Source organism: Saimiri boliviensis, chromosome 17, assembly GCF_048565385.1.
Source record: "Saimiri boliviensis isolate mSaiBol1 chromosome 17, mSaiBol1.pri, whole genome shotgun sequence".
Classification (NCBI taxonomy): domain Eukaryota; kingdom Metazoa; phylum Chordata; class Mammalia; order Primates; family Cebidae; genus Saimiri; species Saimiri boliviensis.
Window position 1 is genome coordinate 69,287,230 of NC_133465.1, and position 16,947 is coordinate 69,304,176.

Genomic DNA, 16,947 nt, shown 5'->3' on the forward strand with positions numbered 1-16,947 from the left:
CAAGGAAATGCTTCCCCCAGAAGGTGTGGGGGAAGGGAATGGAGTTGGGACAGGTAGTGCCTAGATGCGCAGCTCTCACTCAAGTGCATCTCGTCATTCTGTGGGTTTTCTAGCATTTTTGGGAAACTAGCATAGGTTGCAAGGTTTTTTTCATTTTTTAGACTGATGTTAATTTATTTTGCCAGGAAAACACAGCAAATGGTGTCAGAAGATTTTTGTCCTTTTGTTAACTCTTAGTATTTCAATAAATTTTTAAAAAAAAAAAAAACTTTTGGCCTGGTGTACATCATGAATGACCCCTGGAAACACAATCGACTCTGGTCTTTTCCTTTCTTGAGGCAAAATAAGTCATCTGGCCATGGGCTGAATACTGGTGGCAAAGAAAAAGAGTAGCGGGGTTCGGTGGCTCACACCTGTAATCCCAGCACTTTGGGAGGCCGAGGTGGGTGGATCACTTGAGATTGGGAGTTCGAGACCAGCCTGACCAACATGGTGAAACCCCGTTTCTACTAAAAATACAAAATTAGCCAGGTGTAGTGACACATGCCTGTAATCCCAGCTACTTGGAAGGCTGAGGCAGAAGAATCACTTAAACCCAGGAGGCGGAGGTTTCGGTGAGCTGAGATCGAGCCATTGCACTCCAGCCTGGGCAACAAGAGCAAACAAAACTCTGTCTCAAAAAGCAAAAGAAAAAGACTTTGGGAAAAGTTTGGCCACTCACACAGGGTGCAGAAAAATATGTTTTTCTAAGCAAGGGATTGGGGAGCTTAAGAGTCCATATACCAGCAGTTCACAACAGGGAACAATCTGTCATCCCAGGGGACAGCTGGCAGATCTGGAGATCTTGCTTGTCATGCTGTGGGGTGAGTGCCACCGGCATCTAGTGGGTAGGTACCAGTGTCCTGAGGTGCACAGGACAGTCCCCATGACAGAAAGAAATGATCCTTCCCAGTATGTCAGTAGTGCTGAGTTTGAGAAACGCAATTAATGGGAAAAAAGAAACACATGACCCACGGGTGGGAGGCAGGGGTAGTGTCGCCGGCATCTGGTAGGTGGTCAGGGATGCTGCAATACATAAACTCACTTTGAGACTCAAAGGAAACCAAAACTCTCCCTCTCCCTACCCCCACGGTATCCAAAGATGATGCTGTGTCGGAAAGCCACTCCACCCCTCAAAGCCACCGTCTGTGCTAATGCTTTACAAGGATACAGCCATAAAATTATAGGGGAGTCGCTGTGAGTTAGCAGCTACTGCAACTCCTAACCCAAGGCTCGTGAATAAAGAGGTGATTTGCTTATTATAGAACCTTCCTGGAGCCCTTAAGGCTTGCACCAACCTCAGCATGAATTTATTCATAAATTCCAGCCTCCAGGGAGAATAGAGCTTCTTTGAAGTCAAGAGGGAAGCTGGGCCTAGATGCTGCGGCCACTGGGTGAAAAACTACTCGGGGCAAGGCCTGAATCTTTTGGTTCAGGAGAGGGTTCCACTGTAAATGGAAATGTGACCCCGGCACTAGCCGGCTCTAGGAAGGCCTGCAAATTCGAAATCAGCCTCGCAGAGAAGGCTGCTGCTGGCAGGTTCTCTTTTGTTGCCTTCGGAAGATTCTGGCTGTTTTGTTTTGGAGAAAGTGGGCAGGGGCGACCCCAGCGGGCCTGTCCTCTGGTTTATCAGAGCTGCAGAAAGGGGCTGGGACCGCCAGGAAGGAGCAAGCTGACCGAGCAGGAGCAGGCGCGGCCCCGATGGGGAGCCAGGATTTCGGGACAGCCCGTTTCTACAGGGATTCCGCCAGACGGGTGCCGGGCCGGGCTTGCTCGGCCTTTGTCAGTTTCTGCGCTGCTGATGTGATCGCCTAATCCAGTGCCCCGCAGAAGAATAGGCTGGGCTGCCAGGGGCCCCACCCGGCTCCAGGGCCCGACCCCATGGCCGCAACCTGCCGGAGGGAGATGGGTGCAGAGGGGCTGGGAGAGCGCTGATCCGGGCGGGGGAACTCTCCTTCCTCGCCTCCGCTCTCGTGGCTCGAGCGCCGAGCTCAGGGAGGACGCAGAGGGGGCGCCCGTGGCAGTGGGCGCCCTGCGGTGCCTTTGGGTGGGGAGAGATAGGGCTCTCTCTGTTCGGGTTCGGAACCAGAAAGGCACTGGCCCCCCGAGGGGAAGGGGTGGGCGCCGGCCACCCGGGCGGAGGCCGCCACCTGCAGAGGGCGCGCGCGTCCCACCAAGGTCGGCCGCCGGCCCTTCGGACGGACGGGGGAAAAGCCAGCCGCGGCTCCGGGGTGCCCGGGACGCAATCGCGCCACCTGCAACCCGGCCACCTCCGCCTCCGAAGTCTCAGGAGGAAACCCCCGACCCAGCCCGCAGCCTCCCTCGCAGCGTTCAGGATCCGAGGCTGCAGGCGGAACAGAACAGAGTGGACGGAACAGAATCCCGCAGGGCCCTGAGCCGCGCCAGTCTTGGACTTCAGTTGGGTCCGAGGCTCCTCTGGGCCTGAAGGGCTTTTAGGTGAGGAGAGGAAACCAGCACAGGAGCCGGGCCGGGTGTGTGCGACGGCGGCCCGGGCGCACGGCACGGCGCCTAGATCAGGATGGTGCGAAGCTAGCATCGAAGGGACGGAAAATAATCCGATCCGACACTCCAGGAAGAGCAGGACCCTTCCAGCCCAACCAATGTTTGTGCGGGGCCAGGTTCCCCGCCGCGGTGGCCGCACAAGCCCGCCCTGTCCTAGGGCCGCAGGGTAACCGGCCTGCCCTGAGGCCGCGGCGCACATCTCGTATCTGCAGCTGTGGGTTCCCCGGGAATCTGCCAAGGAAACGGAAATCCGCGAAGGCGCTCCTCAAAGCCGAGGCTGGTGATGGCCAGCGAACCCGAAAAAGGGCCAGGGTCGGCCACCTCCTATCTGCTTAAGCAGGAGCCCATGCCACTGCCCCACACACGCACGAGTGGAGGCGGGAGGGAACCCCGTCCGAGCGGCCCCCGTCGCGGGACCACCCCACCCACCTTCCCTTGACGCTCCCTGCCCGCGCGGAGACCGCTTATTGCGGCGCGGGCAGCCTCGGGCGGAGGACTTTGACGCCTGGCGGCCTGGACTCTCCTCGGCCGGCACCGCGGGCCCTCACGTCGGAAGGAGACACAAGGCTCTGTGACCCACTGCCCTGGGCCCGGGCGCCAGGAGCTCCTGTCCTCTCGCGCCCTCCCACACCGGTCACAGCTGGGGAAGGGGGACGCCCCGCCAAGGGCCGGGCCACGGACTCCTCGGCAAACGGCCGGAGACGCCTGAGCGACCCCGGTCCCCGTCCCTCCCGGCGGGCTGTACCGGTGAGCCCGAATCGCGGCTTCTGGGCAGGGCGGGGCCCGATGCAAGCAGAACTGGGTTGAGTGCGGGGCCTCTTTGGGGATGCCGAGGGTGGCCCTCCTGTGCGGGCTTCACGACCCCGCCCCCACTGCGATGAAGTCTGCGGCCAGAAAAGGCCAAGAACACCTCCCTCTCCACCCCCACCCCGCACTCTGCTCTCCCCGCACCGACCCTCGCCCATCGTTGGGGTTCAGGCCCGCCGAGGAGACCTGGGCCGGGGAGGCTGCGGGGACTCGGGGGCGGGGGCGCGCGGGGCTGCAGCGCCGAGGCTCCAGGTTCACTAATCACATCAGCAGCGCTCTGCGCCGGCTCGGAGCAGGCAGTTGCCTAGCAATACCCGCGAATTCAATTCCTCAATCAATAGGCGCGAGGCTCTGCATTTCGGGGAGCGCTAGCAAGGTTGCATGGGTCTAGGGAGTGGGTCTCACGACAGCTCCGAGGAGCAGGCCCGGGAGGCTGTGGGCAGCGCGGCGACGCCCCGGGGACTCGGAGACCAGACATCTCTGGCCTGGGGGTGTGGCGCGCTTGGAGGAGCCCGCCAGAAAGGGGAACCCCCGACCCCAGGCGCATCCTCCCGGGGTCCCCAGATTCTGCCCGAGTCCGGAAGAAGTGCAGCCGGTAGGTGCAGAGAGACACGGCTTCCCCGGGACAGGCTGAGGAGAGTGGTACCCCGCGGCCTCCCACGTCCACCTCCATCCCAGCTGGCTGGGTTGCCCAGTTGGGGAAGGGCCTTTTCAGGAACCATTCCCCCACCGATGGGGGCGAAGATGGGGCCGGGGGACGGAAAGGATCCTCTCCTCCCGGGATGCCTCTTCCCTTTGCTCGGGGGAAAGAAAAAGAATAAAACCAAGACATGTCTCTATTTACAAAGTATATATTTAAACACGTAAAAAGCAGTATTGGATACAGACATTCACGACCGCAGAAGATAGGTACTGAAGCTTCACTCTTTGAGCTGAGGCGGAGATCGATTGGAGATTTGTACAAATCTTAGAATTAAATAAACCCAATAGCGCACACATCCTGCGCGGTTGCAGACTCCCAGCCACACGGCCCCTGGCCCCTGCCCACCCACCCCCCAGGTCAGCGTCGCAAGAGCGAGTGAAGAAGACACACACGCACGGCCACGGACAAACAGCAGGACGAGGGCGGCAGGGACAGAAACAGGCTGGCTGGAGGAAGGTCCAAGGGAAGGGGCAAAGTCAGCCCCAGGAAAGGAGGGACGTGGGAGGGAAGGGCAGGCGGGTGAGAAGGGAAGGCGGCGGCCAGGTGAAGACGCGTGTCCCCCAGTCCGGTCCACTCGGTAACAGACATGCCCTTTCAGTGAAGTTTCATCTGAAAATAGCGTCGACATTTAAATAGATACACTCGGTCAACGGCGCTTCTTTATACAAAGTCTAAAATACCAGTTTTACAAATGTGAGCAGATAAAAATCCCCACTCCAGGGACTTCTCTTTATAGGCGCAATTTGATATTCAAAAACAACCACAATCCTGTAGTACACCGTTTCCCTGCTGTCCTCTCTTTAAAGGTAAGAAAGTCTGGAGGAGAGAGGGGCCGAGAAGCCGGGAGTGCGGAGGACGAGGCTGGGGTTCCCTCCCAGCACCCCCCACCCCACGCGAAGCTCCCCACCCCCGACTCCCGCCTCGCTCGCCCCGAGTCTGTGCTTCCTCTGGAGCGCAGGGCCCCCGCGCCCCTCCCTCGACAAGCGACGTTAGATACTCGCTGGCCCTTTAAGGGCGGGGAGGGCGGGGAGGCCGCGGGATCCGTGCTCCCGGGCACCGGGATGGAGTGGAGGGGACTGATTTGTGCTTTTGAGTCAAAAGAGGGGCGCGCGTTCTGGGCCCTCGGAGGGGGAGCGGTCCAGTCCGCCGGGCAGGGGCGTCCCGGGCCGCGGCCGCGTCCCCACGCCCACCTCCCGCTCTTCCCTCCCCGCTTTGGCGGAGTTTGAATGTCGAGTTCAAATAGAGAACACTGCGAATCGAAAAGGCCTATAAATTATAGCTTTTGCTTTTAAGAAGGACGGGGGGGGGGTGGGGAAGGGAAAAGCAAAAGTTCCGATGGGCATTCTTGGATGAAACCCCGCCCGGCCCCTCCTTCCCCGCCCCGCCGGAGCCGCGGGGGTGAGTCCGGCCCCAGCTCCGAGCCCCGAGGCCGGGTCCTCCGCCGCACTCCGAGCCTGGCCGCGGCGACAGACTGCGTGCGAAGCCGCCGGTCCCAGCAGCGCCCGCCGCCGCGCCTCCCTCCGTGGGTTCCGCAGGGTGGGCCTGTCTGGCCGTGTGTCCATCGCGGAGCTGGCGGCCCGCCCTCCCCAGGCAGGGAGGCTTGTCCAGCTCTTCCTGGGAGGTGGGGGCCGCCTTCTCTTCTCCTGGCAAAGCTAGAGGACGCGAAAAGGGAAAGTCCACCCCAACACTTTTCTTGTAAAACAACTGTCTCGAACTCTGAGCACTGACACGCAATCCTCCCAATTTATCCTGGCATTTCGGGAATGTAAACAGATTCGCTGGATTTCTTTTCTTTCTGCGGAGTAAGGAAAGGAACGAGGGAACGGGGAGATTTTATCCACATGACAGACACACAATCTGCGTGTACCACACACACACACCCCTCCCTAAAGTGCATTTCCTGGTGTGGTCCTGGGAAGAAACCGCCTGTCCCTGCCCGCCGGTGACTTTTTAACTTCAACATCACACACGAAAAGCTTATTCAAGTTAATACTTTTTTCTCCCTAATAGACTTCTTTACCTTAAAAAAAAAAAAAAAAGAAAAAGAAAAAGAAAGAAAAGAAAAAAGAAAAAGAAAAAAGTAGAAAAAAGGAAAACAGACTGACCCCACCCCCCTTTTTTCTGATTGGGGAGCCAACCTTTTGTTGGCCTGCCTAGCCAATGGGAAGAGAGAGCAAATCTGGGCCTGGCCTTGGTGCCAGGAGTCTGGCATTGGGCTGTGGGAGAAGGGAGGAGGGGTGGGTGGGCAGGCCAAGCCCCTCAGACATTCCCAGAAACCTGTACCCAGGCCCCCAACTTCCCTAGGGCCCTGGGGCAAGGGGGCCCCTCCTGCCCCAACTGATTCGGCCTGCCCCAACTAAAGCACAATGAGAGTCTCTCTCCTTTAAATAAAACAACTTCAAGAGTTGAAATATATATATTTAGATATTTTTCTTAAATAACATATTTACATCTAATAGAAAATATAACTCTAGAGATAATCTTTCCAACAAAAACTGAGGGCGAGGAAGGAGGGATGAAAGGGGCTGGTGGGGGTGGGGGTGACGTCAGGCATGGGACCAGCCAAAGGCCACATCCCACCCAGAAATAAAAATCGCTATGCCAAGCTCACGCTCACTCTCTCCCCTGCTCTCGTCCGGGGCACACCAACCCGGCATTCATCTTTTCTCTTTAAAAAAGCCTTGGTCCGTGTTACTTTCCTTAATGGTGACGGTCAAAAAGTTTGAGGTCACATCCGTGACCACCACCTTCTCCAGGTTAGTCAGGGAGGGGCTCCAGGACTCTTCCTCCGGGTCCCCCAGGATTCTGGCCACAGGGATCCTGGCGATGAGGGAGGGCCTTCCCCCCTGAGCCCCCATGTCCCGGTACAGGCCCCCCACAGAGCTGGGGGGGCCTGAGCCGTGTCGGACCCGGGCACCACTGGGATCCAGGGCACCCTGGCCTTTGGTCTCCAGGAAGGCAGCCCTGTGCTTTATCACCCTGGCCGGGAAGGTGTCCACAGCCAGCTTTCCCGTGGCCTCGGCTGAGCTAGGGCTGGTCACACCACACTGCACCAGGTCCGAGTCCCGCCTTCGGGCCAGCTGGATCACGCTGTGGCCGGCTGGGAACTTTCCTGCCCCGGAAGGGGCGTCGTCCGTCTTCCTGCCCTTGAGGTACTCTCCGAGGCCTGCGCTGGGTTCGCCCAATGGCCTCTGTGAGGGGTCCGGGAGCTCCTTCCGGGGCTTGGGGCCTCTTTTCTTGGAGCTGTCCCCTGGCGAGCTGGGCTTGTCATCCACTCGGCTGGCGCCCCGCTCCCGTTCCCTCTCACGTTCCCGCTCCCGCTCCCGGTCCCTATCCCGGTCCCGGTCCCGGTCCCGAGGGGGCTCTGTGCGGCAGGTGCTGCTGGTGCTCGTGCTGCTGGCTGGCGGGGACAAACCCATGTTCCGAAGGCCCTCTCGGGCACGTGAAGTGGAGGCCAGGTCCTGGGGCGAGCGGCCGGGGTAGGGGATACGGATACCCCTGGCTGAGTCACTTCGGAACTCGTAAGTTTTGGCCTTTGCCTTGGCCTGGGCCTGCAGGAGAGAAGATGGTGTCAAGAGTGGGGCAGGGCTCTGTCCTCCTCCACAGGACTCCTCTTCCATGCCTGCCCTCCCATCCTTACCCTTAGATACCTGGGAATTTCTACCTGGATGTATGGGTAGGTGGGTGGCTGCCTGGGGAGGTGGCTGGAGCTGAGGGTGTGGCAGGATGGGGGAAGGGGTAGAGGGTTTGTCTGGAAGCAATCATTTGCAAAAAGCACACATTTTGCATTTGATTACATATCCATTTGGGATGGGGGGGGGGTAAAGGAAATCTAGCGTGGCCAAGCCCATTCCCCCAGACATGGCCTGGTCCTGCCACCGACTTGGTGACATCTTGTCAGGGAACTCCTTCCTAGATTACAAATCGGCAACATGTGTGGTCACCTCACTGGCTCACAGCCCTCAGGGCCCCTCCCCACGAGTAACTCAACAACACTGTGGTCCACACTGGACAGTGCCAGCCTACCTTGAGGAGGAAGGTTTTGGGCTTGGGTCCTCGCTTTTTGGGGCCATAGAGCTCCATCTCTCTTTCCCTGGAGAAACAAGGGAAGAAGAAAGGGTGCGTGAGTACAGAAAGCAAGTGGGACTCCAGAGCAGCTGGAGAGAAGCACTCTACCTGTTTCTAAGTGAGGGGCTGCGACTTGGAAGGGTCTGTACCTTTCCTCAAAGGCCGCAAGCAAGCGGGCATCCAGGATGTTTTCCTCCGGTTCCCATGTGCTGTACCTAAAGGGAATCAGGAAGAAGTGGGCATCAGTCTCAGGAGCTGGGTGAGAGCCGAGGGTGTATGTGTGTGTAACTTTTCTAGTTGCATTGTATTGTATTTCGACGCGTAAAGGCAAAAAGAGGAAGAAAGAAACCTTCTGAATAACAGTCTGGGGTTGAGAATTGCATACAACCTACTTACTTCTGCGACCATCCTTTCCATTTCACGAGGTATTCCATGCGTCCCTGCGGGTGCAAAGGGGATAATGTGTGTGCATGGGGAGAAATGCATGACGAGGATACAAGAAATGCATGCGAAAATGCATGCACCAGATGAATGCTCGAAACCCCGCCGCAAAAGGCACGCGCCCACTGCATCACCCCTGCACCTAACGCTGCACAAAGTGCATGCACCAGCATTCATTCCCCCACCCCGCCCCCCAACCCATGCAATCCGTGCATCGCTGCAAGTCTAAGGAAAGCGCTTGGGCTCAGAGCCGCCGCCGCCGCCGCCGCCGCCGCCGCCGCCGCCGCCGCCACGGCCGCGGCCGCTGCTGGGACCTGGGGGAAGGGAAGCTGGGCTGCAGCAGGGGGAGGGAACCCGGGCCGGGAGGGGAGGGCCCGGCCGCAAGGAGGCCCAAGGCCCGGGGGCACCTACTTTCCGTATGCGCCGCTTCAGGAGGGCTTCGGCCGCGAACACCCGCTCCCCCACCGCTGAAAGCTCCATGTTGACTCGCCGCTTCCCCCCTTGGCCGCTTCCAGGAGCAGAAAAGCAGCAGCCAGCGCACGACAGACCATAATACTCTCCCGCTGACGTCAGTTCTCCTCCCCCTCCCAGCGCACTCGCTCCCTCCCGCGGCCCCCCTCCCGCGCTCCTCGGCTCGGCCCCCTCCCCTCCGCCCAGCGCTTCCTCCCGCCCCACGTGTTGCTAACGACGTTGCTAAAGCCGAGCGGCCGGAGGCCTGCGCCCCCGCGCGCTGATTGGGCGAGCTCCGAGCCACGCCCCTCTCCCTTTCTCCCCCGCGTTGCTACGTGACCCGCGTTCCAATCGCCAGGGGGCGGAGTCCGAGGCGACTCCAGAGACTGAGCGCGCGAGTGGGAGGGGGTGCCGCCGGAAGTGACGCCGCGGGGAGGGCGGGCCCGGCCGCTGTCAGTCTGCGGGGCTGGCGAGGGGGGCCGGTCGCCCTCTGTCCTCGCCGGGGCCCCCCTCCCCCGCCACCAAGTAGTCCCTCCGGTGTTCGGCGTCCCCCACAGCTCTCGCTGGGATCCCCGCGGCGTTGTCAGCCTGGCTCCGCCCCTCGGCAGACCCCGGCCCGCCCCACCCCCACCGCCCAGGACTCGCGCCGTCCCCTCCCCCCGCCGGCCGCGCCGCACAATGCACAATGCACAGGTGCCGGGGCGCCGCGGGCCGAGCCCGCACCCCGAGAGCCCCTCCGCGGTCCCCGGCCCCCGCCCCCGCCCCCGCCCCCGCCCCCCGCGCAGCACACCCGACCCCCGGTCTCCATGGCAACGCCCCCCTCCGCCAGCCGGGTCCCGCTAACAAATCAATGTGCCTGTGTCTCAGGCTCCCGTGGCGCGGCCCTGCCCTCGGCCACCCTCCGGGCCCTGCGAGCCGGGCTGGCTGGAGCGCTGGTCCCCGGCTCCGGAGCCGAGCACAGACCTGGTGGAGGCCGGGCTGTTCCCTCCGGACCCCGCAGAGGGATGTCGCGCGGCTTCTTCCTGCCCCCCCCCACCGTCCCCGACGCCCGCAGCCACCTGCCCCTGCCCTTAGCTCGCGCGGCCCACCCCCGCCCCCCAGACCTTGGCCGGGAGCCTCGCCTGCCCTGGCCGCCCTCTGCCCGGGGCCTGGGTGGGCTGAGGGTATCTGGGCAGAGCCCGCAGGGGCTGAGGCGCGCGGCTGGGGGTGCGTCCGGCCTTCCCCGGACCCCAGCGCCCGGCCCGCGCCCTTCCTGCCCACCGCCCTTCCCACCGTGCGCGGCGGACACCCTGCGAGAAACGCTGGCGCGGAAGGCGGGGGACGCCGCCGGGTCCGGTGCGGGCTGGGCGAGAGGGTCTCACGCGCGAAGATGGCGAGCTCCTGCAAAGGGACAAGGGCCGGCCGCGGCTGCCTCGGGTGCGCACACACGCACGTGCGCCGCCGACCCTGGCGCGGGCTCTGCTGCCGGTGACCTGTGGCGGGGCCGGCGCTGGGGACAGCAGCCGCACTCCGGGCCCAGCTCCCTCCCACCCTGTTCTCTTACTGCCCAAGCTCCAGATTACAACTCCTACTCCTTGGAACCCACGATTTAGTTCAAACATCGATGATCAGCCGGACTGGAAGCGGTTTCCCTTGGCCAGAGCTGGGGTGGAAGAAAGAGAGGGTGAAAAAAGAGGGAGGCAGAGAGAGAAGCAGCCAAGGAGTCTGCCTCGGAGGGGCAGGAAGCCCAGAGCGGAAAACTGGCCTCCTGTCCAAAGTGAGGCGCGCGCAGGCGGCGGCAGCCCGGAGGTCCTCGACCCGCGGGGCAGGCCGGGCGCTTCGCCCGTCTTCCCTCCCAGTCCTGACCCAGCCCCTGGAAACAAGGGTTTCAGGTTTTGGCCTCGCTCCTAAACTTCACAAGGTGGCCGCTGGTCGAACAGCCCCATCTCTCTGGCCGTTCTGTCTGAACGAACAGCGCGTCGAGGACGCTCAGATCTCCCGGTGACCCTCGCGGGCCGCCCGTGGGAGGTCGCCGACGGGCGCGTCCTTAATCATAAAAAGTCATTCCCGGTAACAAATAGTTTCGTCGGCCGGTGCCAGCGATACAGCTGTTTCTGTTTAAGCTTAAATACTTTCCAACAGTTTGGGCAGTAAAAATAAAGGCGGCCTCAGCCGCCTGTAAGTGTCTGGTTTCCCCGCCCAAGAAAGCCCACCCTCCGCCCGGGCCCGGGTCGCTCTGCCTGTCCCGCCCGCCCCCTCTTGGAATCCGCTGCCTGCCGAAGGCAACGGCTGCGTGTCCGTCCCAGCCCCGCACCGGCCGCCTGAGCTCCTCGGGCTGGCTCCAGGGCCACCGTGGAAGTGGGGGAGAGGGGGCCTTCCCGGAGTGGGCCGGGGGACCTCATCCGCCTGGCCTCGAGCCCTTCCCCCCACCCCTGGCAAGCTCTCCCGCACCCGCGAAGAGCGGAGGTTTTCCTTCAGATAGAGTTTCTGGAGCTGGGTTCCCGGGGTTGTGCTTGCCCTTGATGCCTTTACAGACCGTGGGGTTTGCACTAGGCGTGCAGAGGGCGATGGTTTCAGTTTCACCCCGAAGAAGATAGCTTTAGTCCTTTCTCCATGCGTTCTTTCCATTTTCCTTCCTTGCTTGCTTCCTTCTTCCCTCCCTCCCTTTTTTCCTTCCTTCCTTCCTTCCTTCCTTCCTTCCTTCCTTCCTTCCGTGTCCCTCTCTTTCCACCTCATTTTCCCTTCTTTGCCTAAATACCTGTGAAACTTAAAGTGAAGAAATGAAACTCCTGATGCTGGCAGGTACGGCTCCCTCCTCTGGGCAGGGTATTAGGTAATTAGCTTACCTTCCCCACCCAATTTCCCACCCACCTTTGTGCCTGATGGCGATTGTTTCAGAAATGCTTGCTCTGAACAAAATTACCGCTTGCGAAGAGTCTGAGTTTGCAAACGTCGGGGATTCCTGCAAAGCCTGTGCCAAAAGTGGAACTCGATTCAGAAGGAAAGAAGAGGTATAGGATAATCTGAGGGCAGGTAGCCCGGCTCTTCTCAGCAGCAGACGCGCTCAGTCCCGCCAAGGAAGGCAATCCCCAACGGGGCAGAGTGTGTCTCACCCCTGCCTGGCGCACCCCCTTTCCCCCAACTGCCTCCAAGAGAGCAGCGTTGCAGGGGGTGTGAAAACAGGTCAACGGGCAACCTCACTCCTGGACAGTTTGGAGACAAAGCGGGAGGTGGCGGTCTGAGAAATGGGAGCCCACGGGATCTCGCTGTGTGGGTGCCGGCGGATGTCCTGTCTGCTGGGAGAGAGTGCTGGGAGAGGGTGCTAGCATGCGTGGGGGTGCAGGCAGAGGAGGTTTGCAGTCATTCCAGCCTGGTCTGAACCAGACCCAGAGGGCAGGTTAGCTGGTCGCACGGTCTTTGGAACCCACAGAAAGAGGATCCTTGCTCCCCACCTTTCTTATCGAACCCCTTTCCCTGACCCACTCAATTCTCGCCACCTCCCTTTTCTCCACACAATCACTTTCCTGATTCAAAGTTAGATAACTGCCCTCCCCACCTACACCTCCCAGGAGCAAACAAAGTTGTAAAAGACAAGACACGCTATTCTTAATCCCATCGCTCGGCGGTCCGCTGCAGAGGCTGCGGCTGCCGGGTTGGCGTGCGCCGCCTCTGCAGTAAATAAGGTAACTGCTTCCTATTACTTTAGCCCCATATGGCTGCAATTTGAGTGTCTTTAGAGACAGTGCGTGTGTTGGGGCGGGGGGTGGGGGGAGTGAAAGTGGAAATCAAATGCTCTCAGATCGCATTTTTATGAAGGAAATTGTCGGCGGTTCTCTTAACAGCCGCCCCGTCTCCAGAGACGAGCTGCCCCGTTTCTTTGTTTACGGAAATGCGGGCATCCGCCCTCCTGGGGACACCTGCTTCCCAAACCCCTAGGTCTCCGGCCCGGTTCCGCACTCTTCTGGTGATCTGGGTGCACGGCCTGCGACTGCCCCTCCCGACAAAGGGTCTGCGACCTGCTCCCGGGAGCCAGCCCTACCCTCGGCCCCAGCCACTGAAAGGTGCCCGGACTTTACACTCGATGCTGCAGCCTGCTGAGAGCCCGGGGTTTGGGGGCCCTCTTAGGCTTCCCTGGGCCCACGGCCCGCGGACTCATCCTCCGGGAGGGAGGCTGGAGGCTGGCGCAGTTCGAGGAGAGGGGCTGACGGGTCCCAGCGGGGCGCTGGGCTCCTAGGTCGCGGGCTAGGCCGACAAGCCCTAGCGCGTCCTGCAGCTCGAGGATGAGGCTGGCCCGGTTGTTTGGGAGCGTTTCAACTCCGCGGCTTGGCGGGCGTCGGACCTGCCCGGTCTTGGCCGCGGACGCGGGCAGATTTGGAAGTCAACCGTTTGCCTCGCGCGGCCGGCAGCGAAGTGAGCGCCGGCGGCTCCGAGGCGTGGCCTTGTGGCGGGTGGCTTACCTCCCGCGGCCCCGGAGCCGGGCGGGCGTCCCGCAGCGCTGCTTCCCCGACGCCGAGCTAGGGCTGAGCGCCAGCCGCCTGCTGTGGCAATGCCGCAGGGCGACCCGACATTCTGGAAACTGGTCCCAAGGCCCAGCCTGGGTGACCGGAAAGGAGGTGGTCCGGGATTCTGGCCTTGGTTCCCTCTGCTAGTTATTCCCAGGAGCAAGAAGCTCCCACCTTTTCTGTCCCGCTTTCTCCTCCCTAGGAGACATTCACAGCTCCTCCTTGCTAGAGAAGCACTAGAACCGGGTGCAGAGGCTACGAAGGGGCTGCCTGCTCCACAGGAATCTCCCACGAGGCTGCGCACACTCTAGAAGCCACAATTCTGCCTTAAACCCCAGAAACTGAGATCAGGCCACCTTTCTTCCCCTCCACAGGGGAAAATATCCCCTCAGAGTTAAGCAACATCTATTGCTTAGCTAGTTGCCCTATGTCTAGTGCCTGTGTTATCTCAGTTAAGATTCACAGCAGCCAGTAAGATCAGTTCTACTACTCCCATTTTCTAGATGAGGAAAGCGAGGCACAGCGGGGACCAAGTCACTTGCTCAAGGGCACAGCCGGGGTTCTGCCTGAGAAGCCCAAAGCAAAGCCCAATGCTCAAACCCCTAAAGCTCCATGGCGGGGGTATGGGACTCTCGTGAATTTCAGCTCCTCCAAGGCTTGAAGAAGAAATTCCTAAAAGGTCCAGTGGCGCCTCCTGGAAGTGTAGAGCAGTGCTGCAGCAGGAAGACTCTCAGAGCCTTCAGCAACAAGGACGAGGCTGAAACAGGAGTTCCAGGAACTGCAGAGCGGTGCTGCAGCAGGAAGACTCTCAGAGCCTTCAGCAACAAGGACGAGGCTGAAACAGGAGTTCCAGGAACTGCAGAGCGGTGCTCCAGCAGGAAGACTCTCAGAGCCCTCGGCAACAAGGATGAGCTGAAACAACAGAGACGGGAGGCAGTTCTAGGCGCCAATTTAAGCCAACTGGAAGCTGGACGTTCGCGGGCAGTCTTACTTTTTCTTTATGGTAGAACACAGTGGCTAAAAAGGTGGGTTCTGGGGTCAGCTTGCCTGGGTTCCAATGCACTTGTTGGCTGTGTGCGCTTGTGCAAGTCACTTAACCTCTCTGTGTTCCAGCTTCTATAACTAGAAGAAAAGGAATATTAGTACGTTTTCCCAACAAAGTCCATGGTGGGGGGGGGGGGGGTTCAGTGAGACATGGACCAACCCCCACACTGTCAGCCACAGGCAAATGTTCAATGAATGTTCATTATTAGTTACTGTTGTTGCCGTTAATTGGTGTGTTGAGACTAGAACAAGCTCATGGGACCTAGCGATTCTGATTTGAGTGACTTAGCCCGGGCTCTCCCTACTTGCCCGTGAGCGGCACGCCGAGAGGGCCTCAGCACACACCGGTCCCCCCTGGGAAGCCGACGGTGTGCTGCTTAGACGCAGTTTTGATTCATTCCTCCGGCATCTGCCCCTGGACCGGTCGGGCCGCGTGGGCTCACCGGGAAAACGCGCGGACGTCCCCTCGGAGCGGAGGGTCCGGTGCCCGGAGCACGCGCACAGCGCCCGAGCCAGCACGCATGCGCGCCGCGGGCAGGCCGCATTCCCCGCGCCCCAACCCCCTCGCCCCCTCCCCGCAGACGCACGCCCGAGCCCCCGAGTGCTCCCTCGGGGGGCAGAGAGGGGCGGTCCGGAGTTGGGCCGGACAACCGCAGCCTGGAAGGAGTCCGGGAGTTCCTGGATTTGGGCGCTCCGTTCTCGCGGGCTGGGGAGTAGGGGCTCAGACGGGGCGGACTGGGCACAGCCAGGGGCGGGGACCGCGAGCGGCGAGGGAAGGCCGGCGGGTCAAGGTCTCGGAGTCCCGTCCGAGAGGAGGACGTTATCAGAAACCCCCAGCCCCAGTCCCGCCTGGAGATGCCCGGGGCGGGCCGACTGCAGCGCGGGCAGCCCGGGATCTGAAGGCTCAACGCGTGGGCGGCAGCCTGTGGTTCCAGCTTCCCCAGGTGGAGAGTTGGATCCCAGCTTCTGCCTGCACGGACAGCCTGGGCCTGGCGGTTACGGGCCACGGCCTCTTCGCGCCCCTCCTCCCGTGACCCAGCCCACGGGAAAGGCAGGGAGCACCGACCCTCCCACGGGAAAACACGCGGTGAGGCTGGGCAAGGCGAGGAGTGGTGGCACCAGAGCCTGTGCGCAGAGCGGGAGCGGGACCTCCTGGGACCCCTTGAGCCTGAGCGCCGCCAGGGTGGGCACTTCCGCCTCCCGCGATGCTGGATGCCACCGTCCTCCCTTCGCCTCCTGGACCCCACGCGGCTCTCCAGAGCCCCAGGGAAGCTCCAGGGCCTCTTCGGACTCCGTCTGGCGCTTCCCGTTTTCTCCTTTCCTACCCCGCCCCCATGCAGAAGGAACCGAAGTGACTTTTTGCTGGGACGCCTGGACCTCAAGCCAGTGCCAACCTGGAGCTCTCCGAGCCTGTCGTTCCCTTGCGAGGCTGTTCTCGCCGAGAGCCACAGTCCAGCTTCCCCTTTCAGAGCTCAGGACACCCTCAGTACCCGGGCCTGCCGGGTCATTCGAGGAGGCACAAGCTGCGGAGGCCAGCCTCGGGCCTCTCGCAGACCCTCGGGAAACAGACGCGTCTGCCCGGCCGCCCAGCCTCCGCGAGAGAGTGGGCCCCGCGGGCGGCGAACCCGAGGGCAGACGTTTGGGAGCCGACCGAGAAGACGCGACGGTGCCCGCGAGGTTCTGGGCGAAGCCTCGGCGTCCTCCACGGCGGGGACGCCCGTCCTCGCAGCCCCGGTGCAGGGTTTTCTCGGGGCACCCCCGAGCCGTCGTTCCGGGAGGAGGCGCTGCCTGGGACCCGACCGGGCTCGGCCGGCGTCGAGGCTCCGCGCACGCCCAGAAGCCGCGTTGCCGGTTCCGGGGCTGCCGGAAAGCGTGGGGCCAAGGGCTGCTCTGTGCCCGCGCAAGCGCCTCGCTGCCCGGGCGGGACCTCGCTCTCTCCGGCCGCGCTCGGCCCAGGGGTGGCTCAGCATCCCGAGGGCGGACGCTGACGGCCACCCGGCCGGGACACCCTCGGCCCGGGAGCCGGGATGCCTTTTCCCTCTGCAGCTGAAGCCTCCGATCGGCTTCCCCGCCCTTCTGTAAGAAATCAGATTCAGGGAACATGGTACCGTATTTACCCGCACAACTTCCTCCCTTGACATTTTGCACTCTCGAAGTTGGGGCAGAAGTAATTATGCAAACATCTGGGTCTGTCCCGCGCCGCTACCGGCACCGTCTTATTCATCCTGAGAGCCGCACTCCCTCATTTGCATAACAATGGCTTATCTAGAATAACACAGCAATCAGAGACAAAATTAATTTTCTTCAGCTAGTCCTTGAGATCCCCAAAACAGAGGCTTATGGCAAGAAGAGCTGGTTTTGCAGAGGGTGTAGGATTCCTGACCAGGACCG

General features: G+C 61.3%; 1 protein-coding gene across 1 annotated transcript; it reads right to left on the reverse strand.

Annotated features, from left to right (window-relative positions):
- Window positions 1-5,136: 5,136 nt before the first annotated feature.
- Window positions 5,137-9,350, reverse strand: CBX8 (chromobox 8). The gene is made up of 5 exons (XM_039476390.2): window positions 8,993-9,350; window positions 8,537-8,580; window positions 8,290-8,355; window positions 8,099-8,165; window positions 5,137-7,623 (listed from the first exon to the last, which is right to left on the reverse strand). The coding sequence occupies exons 1-5, from the start codon at window positions 9,059-9,061 to the stop codon at window positions 6,730-6,732; spliced, it is 1,140 nt and encodes a 379-aa protein (XP_039332324.1). The 5' UTR covers window positions 9,062-9,350; the 3' UTR covers window positions 5,137-6,729.
- Between the last annotated feature and the right edge of the window lie 7,597 nt (window positions 9,351-16,947).